General features: G+C 35.8%; 1 protein-coding gene across 7 annotated transcripts in view; it reads right to left on the minus strand.

Moving 5' to 3' along the window:
• Csmd3 (CUB and Sushi multiple domains 3) overlaps positions 1–25,340 on the minus strand; it is a 1,124,273-nt gene that overhangs the window by 33,493 nt on the left and 1,065,440 nt on the right. For all 7 annotated transcript variants that reach the window (XM_045143269.1, XM_045143267.1, XM_045143265.1 and 4 more), the window contains 6 exons: positions 22,761–22,943; positions 20,968–21,144; positions 9,426–9,605; positions 6,953–7,126; positions 2,629–2,802; positions 1,674–1,747 (listed from right to left, as the gene is read on the minus strand). In XM_045143269.1, the coding sequence (XP_044999204.1) occupies positions 1,674–1,747; positions 2,629–2,802; positions 6,953–7,126; positions 9,426–9,605; positions 20,968–21,144; positions 22,761–22,943 (962 nt within the window). The remainder of the gene's footprint in view (positions 1–1,673; positions 1,748–2,628; positions 2,803–6,952; positions 7,127–9,425; positions 9,606–20,967; positions 21,145–22,760; positions 22,944–25,340) is intronic.

Genomic DNA, 25,340 nt, shown 5'->3' on the forward strand with positions numbered 1-25,340 from the left:
TTATTGAACAAGTACACATTTATTTAGTTTTTTGGTGTTTCAAAGGTCATTCTTTGAACCATTTGCATTTCCCTTATCCTCACTGTTTCCATGTCTTCCTGCATAATTTACTTCCTCTTCTTTACTATCCCTTCACGTTGTATCCCTTCACACATTACTGCATAAGAATTTTCTGGCACTCACTGCTATCTCCCCTTCTCCCATGTTATCCTTATGCCAGTTAGCCTCTCTTTTGAAAGTATTTTCTTCTCCATAAAGACCTTTTTTTTTTCTCCTGTACTCATGAATGCAGATACAATAATGCCATTTTTTTTGGTTTGAGTCATTAAGAATATAAGCTCATGAAACAAAGAAGCCTTTCAAGCTAATTTTATACTAAATTAAAATATCTATTTAAGGTAATCACAAACCCAGCTTAGCAGCACATGCCTGTTATCCAACACTTGGAAAATTGAGACAGGAAGAATGCTAGTTTGAGGCAAGCCCAGGGTACACAGCAAAATCCTGTCTTGGAAGGAAACACAAACACCAACAAACAAATAAAGCTTAGGTGAGCCACTATCTCTGAGATAGGCTAACTTGGGATCCTTCAAGTATATAGCCCCTGGAGTTCGGGAGTCGTATAGCTTGGTCATGAGTAGCTCTGCTTTTGTTCTGGGGGGACTTTTGAATTGACTTCTACAATGCTTGCAGTAGTGTACACTCCCACTAGCAGGGCATATGTCTCTGTCTCCAAATTCTCACCCAAATTTGTCATTTTATGCTTTCCTCATAGTCACACTGAGTGGGGTGACCAGAATCTTAAAAAAAAAAAAAAAAGTATGTTCTTCCCAGCCTGTCTTAGTGGTTAAGGCACTTGCCTGCTAGGCCTAAACCCAAATAAGCCAGATGCACATGATGGTACATGCGTCTAGAGTTCACTTGCAGTGGCTAGCAGCCCTAGCACCCCCCCCCCAACTAATAAATAAGTAAATTAGGTAAATCAAATATTTTTTTTGTATTTTTTTGGCTTATTTGACAGTTTTTACACATGCATAGAGTGTATTTTCATCATGATCACCTTCCATTATCTTCTCTTTTCCCTTGACCCTCCATTTGTACGTCTTCCTTTGAAAACTATTAAATTCATTAACCCATCCAGATATAAAAAAATGAAATTATGACATTTGCAGGAAAATTGATGAAAATGGATAAATAAGCCAGACTGAGAAAAAGAAATGCCTCATTTTTTTTTCTCATAGGTGGAATCTAGAATTAAATTATATATGTACAACATATAACACATAGCATAATTATATATAATATAAAGTCTACATAGAACACATAGTATATATAATATATATAGTTAAATTATATATGGATATCTGATATATAAATATAATATACATAGTGTGAGTGTGTAGGACATGAAAGTACAAAGAGGACTAGATGAGGGAGTAAGTTTAAAAGCAGGAAAGAGAAGAATATATAATATAACTTAAATTTTACAAATTAGGGGAGACACTATTCTGGATAAGGAACTAAAGAGCATGGGGAATAGTAGATTGAAGGGTATGAATGAATAAAAACAAATTACACACACACACACACACACACACACACACACACACACACATAAATGTAACCCAATTTTTTTTGCATGCCAATCAACAAATTAATCATAAAATACCTACTTGAAATCCGAATGTATTGTTCTGAGATCCATGTCGTGGTACACCTGGGTTTTCACAGGAGGTTCGAGTGGGTTCTAAAATGAAGATTTGAAAACATAACCTTCCTTTAAAACATATAACAGATAAACTTCTGTCATACAACACATACTTGATAATCTAGAATTTAATATAAGGGTCTTGGGTCATAATGAGAGTGAACCTAGCAGGATTTTTCCAAGGGCAGCAGCCTGTTAATATTGAAGCAAGGAATTCGCATAGCCCCCATTTATATTCATTATGTACTTCTTGACCTTTGCATCTTTCCAGTAGAAAAGGTGCTTGACATGGATTTTACTCTGTCAAGGCAAATACAAGCTCTCTTACCCCACATGCGTGAAATGTTTGTACAAGGGCCTTGATCATATATGATATTATATATGTCAGTACTCCACAAAATAAATAAAAGCTATTTCTAGAAAGTAGTTAGATCCCCGTGATACTGAATGAAAGTAGTTCATAAGAGCGGCAGGGGCAGGACTCGCTGAGCTGGTTGTTTGTATGACACATGGTTTAGAGGGCTTACCCAATTTGGCATTTTAAAGTTAAGATTATAGGAATATGCTTAGAGTCACTTGGAAATATATGCAGGTATACTTTTGCAGCAAGTTTATTAACTGTAAAGATTTAACTACATAATGCCATTTAGTGCCATTATTCTGAAAAGTTTATTTTTTCCCCCCCTAATATGAATGCTACTTGGTGAAATAATTTAATTTTTCTTCAGGACTTTAACACTGTTAAAAATCTTGACCTAAATTACTAACACTCATTTTCAGTTCTTTTAATTGCTTCTATATGTTGTTCTTATGTTTAGCTAACTACAGTTTTATTTGGGGGGGTGATGTCAAAAAAGCCATAAAATTTCACTGATACTCATTCTTTTAAAAATTACAAATATAATCACTTTTACTATTACCTATGCAGTGAGGTGACGAGCCACTCCAAGTGCCATCAGCTTGACATAACCTGGTGCTTGATCCCACTAATATGAATGGAGGATTGCAGCTGAATGAAACCTCGGACTGGTATATAAAACTTCTGCCTTCTCGTTTTCCTTGGGAAGGTATACCAGGGTCACCACAGAACTTTGCTGCCAGGGAAAATAAAGACACTTTTCTAAAAGACTGTGGATTGTTTAGAGAACATAGTTTATAAAAAAAGAAAAAAAAAACATGGCTATTTACTGGGACAGTACACTAAGTAGACAGAGTACCCATGATAAAGTTATTCCAATATAAATCTCATGTTTTCTTGCATATGTTGACATAAATGCTAAAAACAAAGTATAATATTTGGATGATTAGTCTGATATTTTCTTTTTTGTTGTTTGTTTGTTAGTTTTGTTTTGTTTTGTTTTTCGAAGTAGTGTCTCACTCTGGTCCAGGCTAACCTGGAATTAACTTTGTCATCTCAGGGTGGCCTTGAACTCATGGCAATCCTCCTACCTCTGCCTCCCGAGTGCTGAGATTAAAGGCGTGTGCCACCACACCCAGCTTAGTCTGATATTTTCTATCAACCATACTACCTTAATAAAAATGAAAAGTTTTACATGTGCGCTATTTTCCACTGATCAGAATCAATGTATCATCCTTTACACACTGCAAGTTGGAATCGACTTTTGAGAAGACACATGAATCACAGGTAGCTCCATCAAAAATAACTACCAAGAAGAATCCAGGTCCCAGTTCATAGTGCAATGTTGTACGTGTACAAACACACACACACAATTGTGGTTTGAATGTAAATACCCTCAGCATCAGGTGTTTTTGATTATGCTTCCTACTTAGTCTTCAGCTGATCACAATTTGGGAGGAAAAGCCTTGTTGGAGGAGGTATGTTCCTGGGAGCAGGCTAAGGGGTGTTATAGCAAACACCCCCTTGCAGAGTTCAACTCCTTCTCTCACTGCTATTTTCAACCTACTCTGGCAGAGGTGAAGCTTCCTCTCAAGACTACAAGCCAAAATAAAAACTTTTCTTTCAACATCTGCTTTCCTTTGGGTGATTTGTGTTAGCAAAGAGAATGTAACTATAGCACTCAGTCTATCTTGCACACATACTTTTCAATTATACTCTGTCTCAATATCTGATTGGTTTTATCTTCAAATACTGTTGATATATACATATACATACATACATATATATATATATATATATATATATATGAATCTACATACATACATATATATATATATATATATATATATATGAATCTACATAAAATTAAGGAATTTCAATGTTCTATGCCCACAATGGAGATTTATAGCATTACAGGAACTCTAAATAAACTGATTATATAACTCAATTCAAAATATGGTTAATTAGGAATTGGGGGATGGCTTAGTAGTTAAAGGCACTTGCTTACAAAATATGCTGTTAATCCAAGAGAAACAGCAAGCTGGCTGTTTTTCAGCATTTGAACAAATGCATAGACACACTGAGAAAGAATCCTGTCCTTATAGGGTTTGAGAAAAAAAGAAAAAAAAAAAGGTTGAGGGAAAAAGACCAAGCTTGTGTTTGTTTGGTGTGGGTGGCAAAGGAAGGAGATGGAAAGTAAATAACATGGCAAACGTTTGCTGGAAAGAGATGGAGGAAACAATGTTTGGCCTATGCTGGGACCTAACCTGCATTGTGCAGAAATTTTGTAATCCAGTGTGACTGACAGAATGAAGCTCACAAGACTCTTGAGATCACATGGTTTCAGAGCTACTAGATTACCACTTAGACAAGTAGCTATAAAAAAGTGGTTTCAGTGTCTTACAATGGAAAATATATGTACCATCTAATTTGTTACTGTAACCATTCTAAAATACATTAAATTTTAAGAGTTTTACTTATTTATTAGAAGGAGAGAAAGAGAGAGAGAAAGAGTATGAATGGGATGTCAAAGCATTTCACCACTAGCAACAATCGCCAGACATATATTCCATTTTGTGTACTTGGCTGAATATGGGTTCTGGGCAATTGTACCTGGGCCAGCAGGATATGCAAGCAAATGATCTTAACTACTGAGCAATGGCCTCCATATTCAATCTTAAATGTGTAGATTTAGCACCTGAAAGTATCTTTTCCTCTCAAGCAAACAAACCCTAACCACTTCTTTTAAGTATGAGTTTTGCCTCAGGATTGTTGCAAGTGGGGTTTCTAAAAAATATATCATCCCACATCATCAGGGAGAAGATGCTAACTGGATAGGATATCTTCCAGGACAACAGAAATGAAGTCGGGGCTCCCAGAACAAAGGGAATTCATGTTTCTGAAATTTCAGCCTGCCTTAGCCTAGGGTTCGATGTTCAAATTAGAAACTTCCTTGAAATTGAAAACTGGAGGATCAGCCTGGATTTTCAAGCCTATTTTTGTAACAACCTTTTTTTTTTTTTTAATTTGTAAAAAGAATTAGACAATTAAAGTAACTATTGTGTGAATAAAATAGAGGAAGGCTATTCAGAGTTAAATAATAAATTAAAATGACATGAAAACTATTGGATTACTCTGTTTGGTTTTCATTTTTGGCATCTTATAGGTATTTTAAACCAGAGTGCCAGCTGCCATCCATGCATTTCTGGTAGTAAACTCTAAAACCCTCAGCTACAGGATACTTAGTTTATCTGACTTATCTATTATTTTATTAAACTTTGTAGACTGCATTTTAAAGTCAAAATATATCTCTTAGGTGAGTATTTTTATTTTGTGCATTTCAGATTTAATTATCATTTCTAACATTGCTAATTTATAACTATCCCTGGAATGATTTTCTTGACTATTTATGTTTAGTTATTCACCTAAGAGTTTTGATTTTTTCAACAAGGAGCAAAGGAGGGAAGTATACCCACAAAACTCTCTCATTTCTCCCTGGGTATCATTTCATCTCTTTTCATAAATTTTTATTTTATTTTATTTATTTGATAGAAAAAAAGAGGAAAATAGAGAATGGGCGCACCAGGGCCTTCAGCCACTGCAAACGAACTCCAGATGCATGTGCTGCCTTGTGCATCTGGCTTATATGGGTCCTGAGGAGTTGAGCCTTAACCACTAAGCCATCCCTTCAGCCCAGTTCATCTATTTTTTTTTTCCCCCTGGGGGATGTCATGTGAAGACTCTATTACTTTTGTACTTGAAGGCTTATAATATAGCCCTAAAAATCAGAAGGACATGATGACAAAGAAGTGATACTTTAATCTGAGCAAAGAGAAGAGAATGGTTTCTTTACAATGTGGCTAAAATTAATGAATTTGTCTATTTCATAAACCTGATCCTTGCCTATAAGTCCACCTCTTTTGAATTTGATTTCATAGTCTACCACTTAGCCCACATCATTATGTAGTTGGTTCCCTAAAGGAGGCAGGTTTACCCAGTTGAAAATCTGACTTTCTTCTCTGAATTTAGGTATCACTTTCTGTAAACATGTTATAAGTGATCTTATGTGTAGTAAAAATGACATGCAAAGCAAATAAGAAAAAGATATATGAAATATCCATTGCAATTTAAATGACAATGTATCATCATTATTATTATTTGTATTTGCATTGCAACAGGCCAAAGTCTACTCTATTGTGCTGTTTCTTTTCTTTCTTTTTTGGTGAGGATATGAATTGAACCCAGGCCCTGTACAATGCTAGGTAAGTGCCCTACCACTAAGCCACATAAGACTTAGGTAAAGATAACAACTTAATTGAATTTTTATTTCAGTCATATCAAAACAAATAAACAATTTCTCTTTGTTAGTTTTATCTATTCCAGAGCACACTTGTCCAATTTAGGACACAATGGTATTTTCTAAGGATTTACTCATCATAAATTAGATTTTTAATGATTACTTTGTATGCTATTAACATTAAAACATTGGAGCTAACTTATTCTAAAAATTATATTATCTAACAAGAGGTCCTTTGAATGTTTTATAAATTGAAGCCTTATAGGTCACAATGATAATGCTGATATTATTCCTCATCTTCTGTCTAACTTGTAAATAATATTTTACTCCATCATCTCTAATTTAAAGAATAATTCTAATAAGAAAGAAAACATCAAATAATGTTAGTTAGTCTAAAAATGTAGAAAACCCAGGAAGAATATAATTACTAGAGTATGTGAAAAGTAGCTACATTGATAAATGGATTTTTTTCCTTGAAATTTAGTTAGGTATTTATAGTCAGCTTAACCACTTTTGATTGTTCTAACAAATTCAACACATTGAAGTAACAAATGTTATTTTAAAACATAAGTAGGAAAGTTATACTTACGTAAGCACTGTGGTACTTCCCCACTCCAGGTTCCGTTTCCTACACAGGTTAAAACAGCAGGAAAGGATAGCTCATATCCTGGAGAACAGATGTAGCTAATACTAAAGCCCCAGTCAAAATGTGTTCCTTCTAGCCTTCCATTCGAGATCTGGGGTGGAGCTGGGCAGGTAACAGCTGCAAATACATGAAAAGTGATTAGACACTGCTGGGGAATTATCCTGGGTGTGAAAAATATATACATATCATTATGGGAAGCATACGTGCTATTTTAACCTTTTGAAGGATAATACAGTGTGACATGTTTTATTCTCCTGTTAGGATTCTGGCAAGATCGCTAGAATTAATCCTTTAGGAAGCTGCTTATTCTTGGCAACTTAGTGGATACTGGTTATCAGATTCCAGTACAAAATGGCAAGCAGTCTGACGTCTAATATGTAAGAGGAACAAAGATTGGATGACTTTCTGTTTGGAACACTGTAACTGATAAACAGTTCAACTTGTGTGATATTATTATTTTTCAGATTTATTTGCAAAGAGAGAGAACATAGACCATGAGCACAGGGGCCTTTTGCCACAATAAATGGACTCCAGTTTCAGGCACAATGTTATGCATCTTGGATACCAGGGAACGTAACCTAAGCCATCAAGCTTTGCAAGCAAGCTCTTTTTTTACCACTGAGCCATCTTTCCAGCCCCCAAAAGATTATTTTCAAGGACCTTAAGAGAGACTGAGTAGCTGGGGACTTTGACAATGAATAGTTTGAGATTGAGGAAGTTGGAAACAGTTTTATAACATTTTCAAAGCACAGACTATATTTCTAATGACAGTGTTCACATTACTTTCTGTTAATATGTAGATTCTTATTTTGCAAGCTACTATAGAATTTTTAATTATATTGAAAAGATTTTGTTGTTGTTCTTATTTTTATTTGAGAGTGACAGAGAGAGTAAGAGGGAGAGAGAGAAAGAGAGAGAGAGAAAGAAAGAGAAAGAGAGAGAGAATGGGCATGGCAGGGCCTCCAGCCACTGCAAAAGAACTCTCCAGATGCTTGCACCCCCTTGTGCATCTGGCTAACCTGGGTTCTGGGGAATTGAGCCTTGAACCAGGGTCCTTAGGCTTCACAGGCAAGCACTTAACCACTAAGCCATCTCTCCAGCTCTGAAAATTTGTAAAGTATATATATATATTTCTTTTTGGGTTTAAAGACTTTTAAGTCCTTCCCAAGCAACAACATGGTGGATAAAGTGTCAGTGATGAAGAGCAAAGAGAGCTTACCAATGTCAGAGGCTAAGAATGAGAATAGCTTTATGATCACTGAGGCATATACATAGACATTTTGTAGTTTTCTAGCAGCAATGATCAATTTGAATTAATGAATGTATAAGACAACTTCTAAAATCTAAAATATCTTTAGGTATATTACTAAACTGAAACACACAAATAAATATTAATGTACAATCAATGACTAAAACAATTATCAATGATCTGTTTCAGAAACTGCAGAAAAAGATAAATAGCAGAAGTATTATATTTTCTAGAATATAAATCAAGATCAGTTGATCATTACTATCAATTAATATACATGTAAATTATTTTTGCTTAACCACTCAATTTTTAAAAATATAAATATCTACTATTTTCTTTGATTCTACTACATAAATGACAATAAACAATTGCATATAATAATAAATACAATATGTATAAAATGTGACATATTTACATAGAATAAAATCAACAAGGGAATTTCTGCCTATAACAAATAATATAATAATTCAAGATTATATCCAAGGAACAAACAGGTTCTCTGGAATCTCAAGAAAAAATAAAGTATCACAATCTGGAGTATTTTCTTTCCAATTAGAGAATTATTTTTTAAACTATCTTTGAATGACTAGAACCAAGAGGCTCAGTACACTAAAGTTATATGACTCATTAAATTTACATTCTTTGAAAATATTAACCAATCAGTATAGATAGGATGATTACATATCTGAGTGTGTACTATTTTTTTATTTTGTTGCATTACAAGCTCATTGTCACTACTAAATAATATCTAATGTTTAGTCAATATAGGATATGAAAGACATGTGTGTTAAAATAAGTATTAAAAATAAACTATCAGGCTGGAGAGGTGGCTTTGTGGTTAAGTGCTTGCCTGTGAAACCTAAGGACCCTGGTTCGAGGCTCGATTCCCCAGGACTCACGTTAGCCAGATGCAAAAGGGTGAATGTGTCTGGAGTTTGTTTTCAGTGGCTGGAGGCCCTCGCACACCCATTCTCTCTGTTTCTCTCTAACTGTCTGTTTCTCTCTCTGTCAGTCATTCTTAAATAAATAAATAAAAATAAAAATAAACTATAGTATATTTCAGTACCAGCAAATGTAAACAGAACACAAATGCTTTAATCTTGTACATAAAATAAAGAAACATGTGGCAGTTAGCCATTGAAAATATTGTTAAGCTCATCCTCATACCTCTGCATGTTGGCATCACCCCACTCCACGTGCCATTAGCTGTGCACATCCTGACTTGAGAACCATTCTGTTCCATTGTGTAGCCTGGTTGGCACATGTAGGAAACATTTTGTCCAACCACAAAATCATCCCCATATCTCAGTCCATTGGCTGGTATCCCTGGGTCTCCACAACTGATGACTACCAGGAATAGATCAGAAGAGAAAATGGTTAATGACACATAGACTTAAGAGTGAGGAACAGAAAACACACAGTATGTTTAATATACAAGTATGGAAATACTTATCAGGTTTATTTTTAATCACACAAAATAAACATAAATAAATCACATGTTGGTATTTTGATGATAATCAGATATTCTTTTTTATTTTTATTTTTGTTTATTATTGAGGGTACCACTCAAGCCCAGGCTGGTCTCAAACTCACAGTGATCCTCTTACCTCTGTCTCTTGAGTTCTGGGATTAAAGTCAGATGCCACCATTCCTGGCCAATAATCCACTATTCTTATTAAGGATAAGTCATGCACAGTAGGAGTGTACCTGATTTGTGGCTTATTATAAAAATAAAAATGTTGTCCTAGGTGGAGGAGAAGTCAATTTACCACTTCCAAAGGTAATTTTCAACTCAGGCAGGATGGCTTTTTAGTTACAGCCTCCATTACAGAGCACATGTGCTAATGGTTCTGGGGAAGGCTGTGAGGACTTCAAACCAAATTCTTCCTCAGTACTCCATAGTGCTGAAGCCTAGGACAAGAACTCTGATTTGCCCTACCTACAACCTCCATGCATATATTATGTCTGACATTCCTGATTTGCACTCAGTTCCCTCAAGGGAACTGGACAATTGGATAATATGGACCTCTGTCTACTAATGACACAGTTGGCCAGCAGTATGTATGGTGATCCCGGCCTAAGAATGGAAATCAGGAGGAGAGTCAGGCCTCTGGGGATCAAAAGTATTAAGCACAGTGTAGGTACATAAGGAGGCAGAACACTCATGACCTAAGAAAGTGAGCCCTCTGTTTATGCTTTGGATCCTAATGGACCTCAGGGACAGGAGATGGCCCAGAAGGGAATTTAATGCTAAGTATTGATTCCTTTTCAGCATTTGTCTATTGCACTGGGTTTTGACCAGGCTGTGGCTACATATTTACTGATTTAGTAAAAATTTCACATTAGTCTTTGGCTAAAAGAGAAGTTATATGCATCAAATTATCCCTAAATTAATAATGCTTATCCCATGTAAACTATGCTGACTTCATTCTCCATTGGAGAATCAGTTTTTCTTTTTCAGAAGGTAGTGAGACCCAAGGAGATAAATTACCCCTCACACTTCAGCCAAGCCATAACCAAAACCACAGAGGAACGGGGGAGATGAGCAAGAGTGTGCTTTCACGGTGAACCTGACAATCAGCACCAGGTTGAGGGAAACAGACCCTGAGGATACTACACACTTACCAAGGCAGAGAGCTAGCAGCTCTTAAGAGCTAATCACTGAAGTAGACATAAAACTCACCTACCACGGCTCAGGGAATTTTGCAGAAGAAAGTATGGAAAGATTGTAAGAGCCACAGGTTGAGACATCATGCCCATGAGGCATCCCCCCTCCAAAAAAACTAAAATCAACAATACTGATTGCTGCTCCCACAATGCATAATCCACAACCCCATGGGAAATGCCTCCAACACCACTGAGGAGGGTCTCCAGTGGGATGCGGGTAGAGACAAGGGAAAAGGGAGTTCCAACACATGATGTATCCATACAAGTATGTTGTTAATAATAATTATAATAATAAAAAGATCTGATTTTGGATCCTCAACATCCCTTAAAACCTGGGCATGCCAGAGCAAACCTATAATCCTAGTGCTGGTAAGGTGGTAACAGGATATTTCACTGGAGCACACTGGAAAACTAGTGATGTCCAGACGGTGATCCCCAGGGCTACCCTCTAACGAAATATAAGGTGTAAGGCAACTGAGGAAGACATCTTATGTTGACCTATGGCCTCCAGCCTCACGTGTATATACATCCTTACAGACATGCACACACACACACACACACACACACACACACACACACACTGCCCGATGAACACAAACATATGAAAAAAAGTAGAATATTTAGGATACCTCGCTCAACTGATGATTCTTAGAACCCTGCAAAAATAGTTTCTAGAATTTAATTTCAATTAGTTTTTCATAATACAATGGCATTTGGTAGAAAATCAACTCATCCTATTCATTACAAAAAAAATCATAATAATTTAGCAGGGCATGTGAGCATGTGCCTTTCTTTAATCTGGGTACTTGGGAGGCAGAGGTAGGAGGACTGCCTAAGACTGCGTAGTGAATTTCAGGTCAGCCTAGTCAAGAGCAAGACCATACCTCGAAAAACCAGAAATAATTTTAAAAATCTCTATTTCTGTTTTTTTTTTTTTTTCAGCTTGAAACTTACAGTCTTACAACAATAACTACAGACTCCATTTATTTTGGATTAGATCACTTCATTATTTCATATTCACACTTAGATTCATAACGCAGGAGAGAATCACATTTACAAATTCTTGTTTCCTGAACAGCATTTCTGCAGACTGAGTGAGAATCTTGGCAAGAAGGACCAGCCACTGGGCCCATGGCATGCATGTGCTGGGATGCGTCCCCCCGAAGAGAGGACAGAGGTTTCTTGTGCCCCCTCAGAAGAAGCCCTGTGAGAACTGTGGCAGCAGCATTGAATGCAGCGAGTGACAATAACGGCTGAGGAGGATTTGTTTGGTGACTTCTAACGCAGCCAAAGCCAGTGAAGAGTCAGTTTCCAATGGCAACAGCCTTTGTAAACAGCACCTGCTCTGCCAGGCAGTTCTTTCATACCAGCTTATTTTCAGCAGCCCAAAGAGGCTTTTCGCCTTTGCAGTCAAAACCTTAGATGAGCTGCTCTTGAGGCCTTCACTTTAAAATGTGCGTGACAATGGGCTGTGTGGGTTGTTTCTAGAACATTTTCTAAACCACCCAAATCCTTAAATGCACACACAATCACACATTAATAAACTACAAGATTGGTATTTGGTCACTTTTCTATGTCTTCTATCCAGAGATGGGTGCAGCGTGTGGTGAACCATGAGAGATTATATATTTGTTTATAGAATAAATAAGTGAATGAGTATGTGACGACAGGATTAAATTGTCAGCTCAAAACCTTAAGCAATACCACATCACTTTAGGTTTTTAAAATTTTTTTTTTTATGGAATGATTCTCATTTCCTTGTTATGAAATTGATGCCCATTCAGTATGATTTATAAGTCTAAAAATGACCTCTATACTAAAACTAAAATATAACCATAGTGACTAAGTCAATCTTTACCATTTCAAAATGACTTTCTCTTTAGCTTATTTTATGACTGTTTTGAAAGTTTATTTCTAAATACAGTAACATCACATGTCCCATAATTTTTGACACAATTCATTTTTTTTTTAATTTTAATTTATTTATTTATTTGAGAGCGACAGACACAGAGAGAAAGACAGATAGAGAGAGAGAGAGAGAGAATGGGCGCACCAGGCCTTCCAGCCTCTGCAAACGAACTCCAGACGCGTGCGCCCCCTTGTGCATCTGGCTAATGTGGGACCTGGGGAACCGAGCCTCGAACCGGGGTCCTTAGGCTTCACAGGCAAGCGCTTAACCGCTAAGCCATCTCTACAGCCCGACACAATTCATTTTTAACCTGTGTCTGATGAATGTTTTCACAATTATAAGGCAGGCCCATGTAACACATTCTAGTGCCATTATATCCCCTTATGCAGACACGCATGCATTCTACTGTGAACACTAGTGAGTAATTCCATTGTTTCCTATCACATGCTTGTTGGGGCAGCTATTGCACAGGGGCTCTTCAAAGGCACTATTTTAAACCCTGGAATGGGGTTCAATGCCGCAGACATTTCAGATAAGGTTGTGCATCCTTCTTCTCACAGTGCTTTAGAGTTCACAACATCTTGCAATCCAAAAGATGATTTCTCTTTCAGATTTCAGGAAGGAAGGACAACTCAATCTCAATGCTGATGCTATTAACATTGGTGCCAAGTGATTGCTGACTGAGGTGGGCAATCTAGAATATGCCACAGTATCCCTGGTATCTATACACTCCATTCCAGAACCTTCCCTTGGTATCACACTGTGGCCCTAGAGGAAAATATTTCCAGAGCATGCCATATGTCCTCAGGGCAGCAAAATAGGCCCAGTTTGAAAACAACAGCCGCAAGTTCTCTCTGTCTTGAGAAACAGAGATTTTTTTTTTTCAGTGCTCCTTCACTCAGTTTAAAGTAAAACATACCCAGCTCTCTCTTGTATGAAAGTTGCCCCATGTCTAGATCTATCTTTTATAAGAAAATTTCTCTGACAAGTCTCACCATTCCTAGGCCTGTGACATGTACCAATTCTTTGCTGTTTATTGGGAACCAAGAGACTTAGACTCCTTTATCAGCCAACTTAGTTAAGTGAATGTCGCTCTCTGCTCTAAATGAATAAGACCCACAAGATTTAGGGCCCAAGACATTGTTTATTTCAGAAACAGAATTCATAGTTGTTTCTCTTTAAAAAAAGACAGAGAAGAAAAGAAAAATCAACAAATGAATGAATACATGACAATGAATATATTACAGATTTATTTTTAGAAGAGAAAATGAATCCATACTATACCATATTAGCCTTCTTTCAGCACAGAGTATGAATTTTCCCCAAACCCTATGCATATACATGTACTGAGATTCAGGTACCAGATATATCCAAATCTGCTATACACAGAAATGTTTGGATACCTATAGAGCTTTTCTTTCTTTCTTTCTTTTCTTTCTTTTTTTTTTTTTTTTTTTGTTATTTTGAGGTAGAGTCTTGCTCTATAGCCCAGGCTAACCTGGAATTCACTATGTATTCTCTGGGCGGCCTCAAACTCACAATAATCCACCTACTTCTGTCTCGTGAGTACCAGGATTAAAGGTGTTCACAGCCACACTTGACAGCTCATATTTTTCATTGTATTTCTGAATGAACACTTATTTCTGTTAGGCTTTCGAATAGTGTTTCTCCATATCTGGAGAAACTATATCTCCATAACTGGAGAAAACAGCCCCAGTGAATTTTAATGAAAAAATTCCCAGGTTTAGCTATGTAATATTATGTCAAATAGGTTTTCTTCCAGCTAGTGTTAGGTCCATGGATAAAAATTCACATTTATGAATCCTCTGCTAAAGTGTGCATTACGTTTGAATTTATGATCTTGATTTCACAATCTAACATTCTCTCCACCAGCAGAAGCTCCTTGCTTTGCAGAAGCTTCTCTCCCAACCATGGACTTGCAAAAGGAGAAGTGCTTGTAAATCATACTTTCAGATACAAAGCCTTTGAAAGGGTAATTTATCAAACCATGTATACTGTATAGTTTATTGAATAATGTGGGTAGAATTTTCTCTTACTATTTCTAATACAGATTGAACTGAAGTGGGATGTGAGCATTTCTAAAATCATTCCATGGAATAAAGCAATTTAGTGCTAAATTCCACACATATTGGTGAGCTAGTATTTAAAGAAATTTTTAATTTATTTTTGTTTATTTTTATTTATTTGACAGAGACAGACAGAGAGAGGAAGAGGCAGATAGAGAGAGAGAGAGAGAGAGAATGGGTGTGCTGGGGCATCCAGCCTCTGCAAATGAACTCCAGACGCATGCGCCCCCTTGTGCATCTGGCTAACGTGGGTCCTGGGGAATCGAGCCTTGAACCGAGGTCCTTAGGCTTCACAGGCAAGCACTTAAGCACTAAGCCATCTCTCCAGCCCTAAAGAAATTTTTTAAAAAGTGTGTGATGGGGTGTTTCTTGGTAAGAAAGCAAATTCAAAGCATATTTGAAAAATTACTCAAACAAAAGAGTTTCATAGGACAAAAGTGATTAGAATGCCAAAATTAATTCTTTTCCAGTAAAATATTACAGTAGAAAACTTTCCAATGGAATTCTTTATTATCATTTCTTGACTAATTGCTGAATGATAATATTTTGTATCATTTAAAAAATCATTTTATTTATTTATTTACTTGAGAGAAAGAGAGATAGAGAGAGATAGATATGTAGAGAGAATAGGTGTGCCAGGGCCTCTAGTCACTGTAAACAAACTCAAAATGCATGTGCCATCATGTGCATCTGGCTTATGTGGGTACTGGAGAATCAAGCCTGGGTCCTGAGGTTTCACAGACAAGCACCTTAACTATTAAACCATCTCTGCAGCCCTGTGTATGACTTTTGAAGTACTTGAATTCATAATAAATTCAATTATGGACTGTAGAAATGGCATATCAGTTAAGGCATTTGCCTGCAAACCCAAAGGATCACAGTTTGATTCTCTGGGACCCACGTAATCCAGATGCACAATGTGGCACGTGCACTTGAAGTTCATTTGCAGTGGCTGGAGGTCCTGCCTTGCTTGCTCTCTATCACTCTGCCTTTTTCCCTATCATAAATGAATAAATAAATAAAATATCTAAAAAGAAATTCAAATACATTATATGCCCACAGTTCTTGAAAGATTTCAATTTAAAGTATATTTCTTTTCTCTTTAAAATAATTTAAAATATTTCTTTTTTTTGCCACTAGATAAAAGGAGGGAGAGAGAGACAGAATTGGATCTATAGTATAGGTATGTCAGTGCCTCTGGCTGTCTACTCCATAAGAAAGCATCACTTTGTGCATAGAGTTTATATGTAGAGAATCAAATTTAGGCAGGCAGACTTTGTTAAACACTGATCCATTTCCACAGACCTTAAAGTGTTTTTTTTTTTTTTGATAAAATGTTTCAGTGTATTTTTAAAAATAATTGCTAAAAATTGGATCATTCTTCTGATTTTTATCATATAAGATGGTCTTTGTGTTCAATGATAATTAACAGAAGGAAAAAAGAAACCTTTAAATTACTAAATTTAAAATAAGAATGTGAAATAAACCAAAATAAAATTCAGTGCTTTATTTTACCATATTTTTGTGAGAAACAATTCATTCAGCTACCTTTTCAAGGTTTTTCTTATTTTCCCAAGAGATACTATTAGTTATTTCATATACAAATTACCTTATTTTGATCTTTCCATACTATCAATCATATTGATTTTTCTTTCAAACAAAATTGTTTCAGGGGCTGGAGAGATGGCTTAGTGGTTAAGTGCTTGCCTGTGAAGCCTAAGGACCCCGGTTCGAGGCTCGGTTCCCCAGGTCCCACGTTAACCAGATGCACAAGGGGGCGCACGCGTCTGGAGTTCATTTGCAGAGGCTGGAAGCCCTGGCACGCCCATTCTCTCTCTCTCTCTCTCTCTCTCTCTCTCTCTCTCTCTCTCTCTCTCTCTGTCTTTCTCTCTGTGTCTGTCACTCTCAAATAAATAAATAAAATATATTTAAAAAAAATTGTTTCAGTTTTGCAAATATTATCATAAATAATTTTGCATACAATTCAATGGCACTCTTGCTGTTTCCTTTGAAACATTAGGCTAAAATATCTAATCTCTATAATATATGTAGATTCACTATTGCCTTACATTGTATTTTCTTTGTATGTTAAAAAATTGGTGATATACGAAAAGATATTGTAATGTTAAGTGGGAAGAATTATAGTACAAAAGTATATTTTTCAAGTGATTATTTCAATATGAGATAAAAGTTTCCATAATTCAAATTGGACCACTCAAGGGAAATAAAAATTAGAAGTTAGAGAGGAAAGAGCTATACATTAATATGACATTTCACATTGTTTATAAGCAGTATACTATTACTATGTCATGTCATGCCACTATGGTAATAAAGGAAGAGAAGAGAAAGCAGTTAGATAAAAACAAGCAGGGGGAAAACCTGCCCTTGCAGCTCCACTTTGTTACAGATCAGAGAAGGATCTGGGTTCTCCTTCTCTCTTGCCTAAAGGAGTTCCCTAGCTCTGTTGTTTCCAAAGTCAACCTGAGTCCCTCCCTAGGAAGGAGTTCCCTTTCCTAGAATGAAGATGGTAATTGGAGGGATGGCTTAGCAGTTAAGGCATTTTCCTGCAAAGCCAAAGGATGCTTACTGGTTTGACTCTCCAGGACTCATGTAAGCCAGATGCACAAGGGGGCACATGCGTGCTAGAGGCCCTGGAAAGATCATTCTTTCTCTCTCCCTCTCAAATAAGTAAATAAATAAAATATATTTTTTTAAAAAAAGAAAAAAAATGAGAAAAAAGGGAGTGAGAGAAGTAAATTTGTTCCTTCTTGAGGCAAACAGACTTGAGTTTAATCTTAGATTTTACACATCCTGTGTTACCATGGCAAAGTATGTCTTCTTTCTAAGACACTAATGTTTCCAATGTGAAGTAGACATGATATTGCTGTAAAATTCACAAAGTTGTGATAAATAAGAGAAATTACATTAAAGATCTTATTAGTAAAAATTAGAATGGAATGGAAAGAAAAGAGAAATATTTTCTTCTTTGGTATAGTGGTTTAAATATTTCACTATAAAAAGTGCCTGTTGACACTTTACCCTCTAGTGTTTAGTAAGGAAGTAAGTTAGGAGTGCTTTGCCATCATGGATAGAATTTGAACTTAGGAGGAATGCTAGGAAGGGGCTGGCTGCAACCCAAGGTGACCTGCTTTCTACTCTGGGAGGACACATAAAAGGGAAATCCTATCAATACTAGAGGTTTCAATTACATAAGCTTAGCTTGTTTTATTTCCCAGTAAAATCTCTCTACTTTTGGGGGTGATACATTTTTCCTTGCTCATGGTTTATTATTGATTTAGCCACATGTTTGCATATGAAGTAAAAAATATGTTACAAAATCACAGCTTTCTGTTAATAGCAATTCATCATCATAAAGCTGACACTTGAATTACATTTTTCAACACAGTATTTCCCTGAAGAAATGACATAGAGAAACAAACTTTATATTGTAGATATAATATTAGTAATCCATGTATATTGAATTGAGAAATTTTTAACTTGATTAAAAATTCTTAAATGTGCCAGGAGTGGTGGCACATGCCTTTAATGCCAGCACTTGGGAGGCAGAGGTAGGAGGATCATCGTGAGTTCGAGGCCACCCTGAGAAACACAGGCAATTCCAGGTCAGCTTGAGCTACAGTGAGACCCTACCTCAAAAAAAAAAAAAAAAAATATCTTAAATGCAAAGGAAAGATATTCAATAAAAAGAAAGTCAATGTAATTTTCAATTTGAAGAACCAGGGCATTTGTTTGCCAAAATTGGAAGACAACTGCAAAGAAGAGATTGAGGTGTTTACTCAGGAATTAATGTAGTCATCATGTACTGTAAAAATTGAGTGTGCTACTCAGCAGATTCCTTTTGCTTGACTGTCCTCATTATCTTTCTCTGGGACAATTACATATTGAAAACACACTGTAAATAAGAACCTAAGTGCATGAAATTATAGATCCTAATTGCAAATCATTTAAAATATCTAGGAAAGGTAAATCGTACAGTCTGACAACTGAAATAACTGTGTATATTTCAACTCCATCAAGAACTGTATACTGAGCCACTCTTATGCATAGTAGTGCTGACCTGAAGTATCAGCGACATGAAGGGTTGGCAGGGGTACTATTGCTCTGCAAAGCTTGCCTACTGTTCAGGTGCTTAAATGACTACAGAGGAGGTGTTACACGAACAGAGATAGATTACCTTTAACTAAAAAGATTGAAGAGAGTGTGAGAAGAAGGGTTTTTGATAAATGTGTCAGTTGAGATGGTTTGTAAAAGGTGGGTAAGAGAGAGCTAAAAGCTCAGATGGATAGTTCTTATGGAAAAAAAATAAATAAATAAAGGTCATGTAATTATTAGATTCTGAAAGGTTTCTAAAGGAATGAGGTATTTTCCAAACAAGTTGGAGGACTTTCACATTCATTCAAGATGAAACGGAGAAGAACATTTCCTCTACTTAAATCAACCAAAATCTCGAACTAAAATTTGGGACAAAGTAATTTAAAGTAGTGCCACCAAAGCTCAATGGTCCGTGAATCCCATGACTGTCCAATCCTTCTGCCTGTAGAATGTTCCAGGTTGGGGTAAAAGATGTAAGACCTAATGCAGACTTCCCATATATAGCCTGCTCCGCAGCAGGCAAAATTCCTTCACTATAAATACCATCTTGTGGCACATTTGTTACAAAGAACCTACATTCTTTTTAAATATTTCATTTATCTATTTGCTTAGATACAGAAAGAGTGACAATGAATGAGAATGAGTGAGAATGGACATACCAGGACCTATTGCTTCTGTAAACAAACTACAAATGTATGTCCCACTTTGTGCATTGGGTGGGTGGGTATTGGTGATTTGAACCCTGGTCAAACCCAGATTAGTAGGCTTTGCAAGGAAGTACTTTTTTTTTTTTTTTTTGGTTTTTTTTTTTTTTTTTCCAGGTAGGGTCTCACTCTGGTCCAGGCTGACCTGGAATCGACTGTAGTCTCAGGGTGGCCTTGAACTCATGGCAATCCTCCTACCTCTGCCTCCCGAGTGCTGGGATTAAAGGCGTGCGCCACCACGCCCGGCTACAAGGAAGTACTTTTAACTGCTTAGCCATCTCCTCAGCCCCACTATTTAATTCTTTCTTATTTTATCTATTTATTTATTTTTTTGGTTTTTCTTTTTGAGGTAGAGTCTCACTGTAGCCCAGGCTGACCGGGAATTTGATATGGTGTCTCAGGGTAGCTTTGAACTCACGGCGATCTTCCTATCTCTGCCTCCCGAGTGCTGGGATTAGTGTGTGCCACCACGCCCCGCCACCATTTGATACTTATGAAACATAAGCAGCAAGACTTTTTCATTGAGTGGATTATTGTGGGTTAAATACCTGTCTTTACTTTCCATTTTCTGACCCCTCCCCTTTCCTTTCCTTCTTTTGTACTGCTGGAGAGCCAACTTGAAGCTTCAAACAGAACAGCAGTATGCTGAAACACTGTGGTACATAGTAAACCTTAAACATTATTTCAGTCCGTGCAGTCATTAACGTGCGTATGTAACTATAAGATTTTCAGAGAGTAAATCAACAATTTTAATTCCACATAACTGTAAGTATTTAACACAGTAAATCAGCAATCAGAACTAATTTCCCATGATAGATTACCAATCAGACCTCCCTATGTTAATGCAAAAACTTAAAAAATAATCACTATGCCTTTCAACCATGACAATAGTTGCTGATATAAATATAGATAAATACATCCTTTGAAATTTTAACCTGAAAACATAGAATGTCATCATTTTTAAAATTGTATAAAAATATTAAACACTGCTGACTTTCTGTGGGACTTTATTTTTCCCTCAGTCAGACAATACAGTACTGAGGTAAGTCTACTAATTCTTACTCACCAGTATAAACATTAATTGTAATTCAATATGATGCTTTAATTTGAAAAAAATATAAATATTCAAACCCCTTACAGCATATTTTTATATAGCCACAAATATTTTCCCATAAGTACTAATTTTAAATGTTAAAAACAAACCCTACTTCTCAAAAAATACAACGTACTTGTACAGTTGGGCAATGCTCCAGACCAGGTTCCATTAGCTGTGCACTGCCTAACAGAAGGCCCAGAAAGGACGTAGCCCTCCATGCAGGAGTAGATGACTGAACTAGAAAATGTCGTGCCATCAATCCGAAAGACTTTCCCATTGGCTGTTGTTCCTGGGTTGCCACACTGTACAGCTGTGAGGCAAGATGTTCAAGAAGATTAATGAAAGTAATGCAACTAAAAATTTCTTCTCAAATAACTAATGACAAAATACTCTTTTAAAATTACCCAGGAACCTGAAAAGTTACCAGTGGACTATCTCTTATATGTAGATGTAATTTAAGACAAATGTGTATTGATTTTAGTGGCTCAGTTACTGGAATACACATCATAAATTTGTTAAGGGGGCTGTTCTTAGCTTCAGTGAATACTTCAGTGTAAAGTAGGTACTTAAAGCATTTGCCTTCAGAAACTACAAAATCTTATGGTGGAGAATTATGAGGTTCTCCTCCTAAAAACTAATTCATGTAAAATCACAACTTACATAACTAAACAACATATAGTAAAAATTTATTATATTTATACTATCACCTATGCATTTTAAACATTCAAACACTCCTGGATATCTAGAGGTATATAATAATAACTTTCATTTTTTTAAAAAAATATTCATTTGGAAGTCATACTCTCCATTTTGGGGCAAAAAAAATACAGAAATTAAGTTTAGCTAAAAGAAAGAAATCAAACTCTAGAAAATGTTATCATTAAGTTGTTAATATTTCCTACAAAAAGAATCACAAGCAAATAACTTGTGACGATTATGCATCATTATGTCTACCTAGTTACTATTATTGTCACAAGTGGATTTTTAAAATATCTTTGACAATATATTTTATCAAGTGAGACGCTATACCTTTATTGTACCATTAGAAGGCACTTTAGTACTTTACATAATGTAGAGCTTTTAAAATATTGAATATTTCACTTGGCTATCATGTTTTTTATCAATCTTTCTCACAAGTAATTGAATTATACAAATAAAAATCTTATATAGGATCTTTTTTCCATTTCTACAAACTTGAAAGATAAATCCTAAACATAAAAAGAAAACTTTCTGGCCTTTAAAAAATTCACTCTAAATACTTCTTAGGTTACAAGAACTTTATATATAAATGGCCAATAAGATTGTTAATGTGATTATTAGCTGTCATTGTTTTCTGATTGGATATCAGTAAAACTAAAATCCCACTGCATTTCTATTTGATTGGGATTGGGAGAATCAGGCAAGAATAACTTTGCTAATAGTTTCCCATTGAATTTGAACACACATTACCAACACTATTTTAGTCAGTCTCTCATTGCTTGAACAAAATATTTCTCATAAACAACTTAAAGTAAGAAACTATTTACTTGGACTCACTGTTTCAGTGTTTACACTTCATGGTCAGGTGGCTCTGTTGTGTTGTGCCTGAGGTGAGGCAGGAAGAGGACAACCAGGAGATGGAGAGCAGCAATAGACTGGGCTAATACCAACATATACCCTTCAGGGTCATGCCCACAGTTACCTACTTCTTCCAACCAGCTCCACTTTCCATAGTTCTACTACTTGCCAACAGTCCATTTAAATTCTGTATCTACCAGGCTTAGTTAAGCTCTTATTTATTTTAGAGATATCTAATCATTTCTGAAAGTCAGCCTCATAGAAAGACACAGAGAAGGGCTTTACTAATCTCCCAGGGGTCTCTTCATGCATTCAAATTCATTAGTATCATAAGTTTTCTCAATAAAGTTCCTCTGTACTTCAGATTACCTTTGCATTCCGGCTGCCTTCCAGTCCAACTGCCATTGGCTAAACATATTCTTTCTTCTGAGCCATGAAGGATATAACCAGTATCACAAGCAAAACGTGCAGTGCTTTTTGTTCTAAAATCACTTTCCTGCCGAGAGCCATGGCCGGGAGTTCCTGGGTCCCCACAGGTACCAGCAGCATCACCTAGCATGCAGTGAACTGAAGTTAGTTTATTTCAATGAACATTTATTATGTTTATTATTTAGACCAGTGTTAGTGTGAGCATTTGTTTGTACATACTAATTCTATAACTTGATTGTAAAGAAATATAACACATGACTTGAATTATAAAGACATTTATAGAAAAGAAAATGATTAAAGAATGTGTCATTATTTTCCTTATTAGTGGTGTTAAGAGGCATTGAATTTGTTTCAGATAATTGCCTAATATTTATAGAACTTTGCTAATAACCAAGTTATTAAAAATTTATAACCAGTGATATATATTATGGAATAACATGAGAATACATTTATAAAACTAAAATTAAAAACTAGATTCATTTATTCACATTTTTTGTTCTCTGAATTTTCTAATTACTAGTCATCTTTTTGCAGTTGTTAAACTGGAACTGTGGTGTGCTAGAACATGTATATATTATAGTAGAGTGCCTTCAATGGGTTAAACTTTCTTCCTTGATTTCTTCTAATAATTGCATAAAGATGAATCAATTACCTATATATAAATTTTCATCCATGAAAACATAAAACTTAATTACAGACAAAGCCAAATTAGGAACTTTGACTTTGTTTTGTCAGAAGTAGTTACTTATCACTATGTGTTCATCTTTTGATTTTAGTGTTAGAAGCTAGTCTTTACAACTAACCTAAATAATTACAATCACAATTTTCAATACAATTCATGTGTGTGTCTGTGTGTGTCTGTGTGTGTGTGTGTGTGTGTGTGTGTGTGTGTGTGTAGAAAGCGAGAGAGAGAAAGTGATAGAGAACTAAGCCAATACATAGGCTTGAAAAATGGTTAATGGTATCTTTCTAGGAAGCTTTTTTTGATATGTTCTATTTGGCTTTACTCTTTACATTACCTCATTTTTGCTAGGATATCATGATAATAATCACAAAACAATAAAATCAGTATTTAACACTTAAATAGTGCATAGCATTTATTCTGTGATTTGATAGTGTGATAGTACTTTGCGGGGGGGGGGAAGGTTACTTAAATGCATAGACAGGCATCTGACAGTTAATTTATTGTAAATTACTCAGATATAAAACTAGTTCTCTTAAAAATCAGTTTAATAATTACATACAGATTAATCACTAATAGCAAAATTGAGATACCAACCACATCACATTTATTTTATGCCTAAATGAAAAGCAGTGTAAAACAATTGATAGTAAGTTATCTCCATGATATCCACAAAATAAGCAACATAAAGGTTATAAACAATACATAAATAAAGCAATATCAAGCTATTGAATGATACATTTGAAAATATAAAGCAGAAAAATTATGTCCATGTTTAGTTAATGGATAATAGTAAGAGGTAGTCATCCTTCTTTTTGTTGCTTGTTTGTTTCTTTGAGGTAAGGTCTCACTCTGGCCCAGGTTGACCTGGTGGGTGGTGGTAGTCATTCTTTTTTTTTTTAAATTTTTTATTTATTTTATTTGAGAGTGACAGACACAGAGAGAAAGACAGATAGAGGGAGAGAGAGAATGGGCTCACCAGGGCTTCCAGCCTCTGCAAACGAACTCCAGACACGTGCTCCCCCTTGTGCATCTGGCTAACGTGGAACCTGGGGAACCAAGCCTCGAACCGGGGTCCTTAGGCTTCACAGGCAAGCACTTAACCGCTAAGCCATCTCTCCAGCCTAGTCATTGTTTTTTTTTTAATATTTTTTATTTATTTATTTGAAAGTGACAGACATAGAAAGACAGATAGAGGGAGAGAGAGAGAATGGGCGCGCCAGGGCCTCCAGCCACTGCAAATGAACTCCAGACGCGTGTGCCCCCTTGTGCATCTGGCTAATGTGGGACCTGGGGAACCGAGCCTCGAACCGGGGTCCTTAGGCTTCACAGGCAAGCACTTACCCGTTAAGCCATCTCTCCAGCCCCAGCCCAGGCATTCTTGATGTAAAATTTAAATACTATTTATGTAGGAATAAAGGAAGTTACACATCATGAAAAATGTGTTTTATATATTCCAAAAGCATATGTTAATAAGTATTGCCTTAGTGTTCTTTAATGTAAAGGTAATCATTACACATACAAGGAGTTGTGTGCTATATTGCCTATTAAATAATATAGAAAGTTGGAAAACATGGATAGCCTTCATGAAGTTTGTTAAGGTAGCTCAATTCAAAACATATAGAACTTTATGTTCAAAATATTCTATTAATTGATTAATTGCCTATAATTTTAAAGAGAATTTAACTCATACAAATTTACTGTTTGTAACACAGTCTTCTATGGAAAAGGCTATTTGCTGTCTACCTAAATGGAACTAGAGCTTGAGAAATTTTATCATTTTATTTTTATATATAGTATCATTCTAAAACCCCATCATTGTTTATTTAAGACATTTC

The sequence above is a fragment of the Jaculus jaculus genome, chromosome 2 (genome assembly GCF_020740685.1).
Source record: "Jaculus jaculus isolate mJacJac1 chromosome 2, mJacJac1.mat.Y.cur, whole genome shotgun sequence".
In the NCBI taxonomy this organism is placed as follows: Eukaryota; Metazoa; Chordata; class Mammalia; order Rodentia; family Dipodidae; genus Jaculus; species Jaculus jaculus.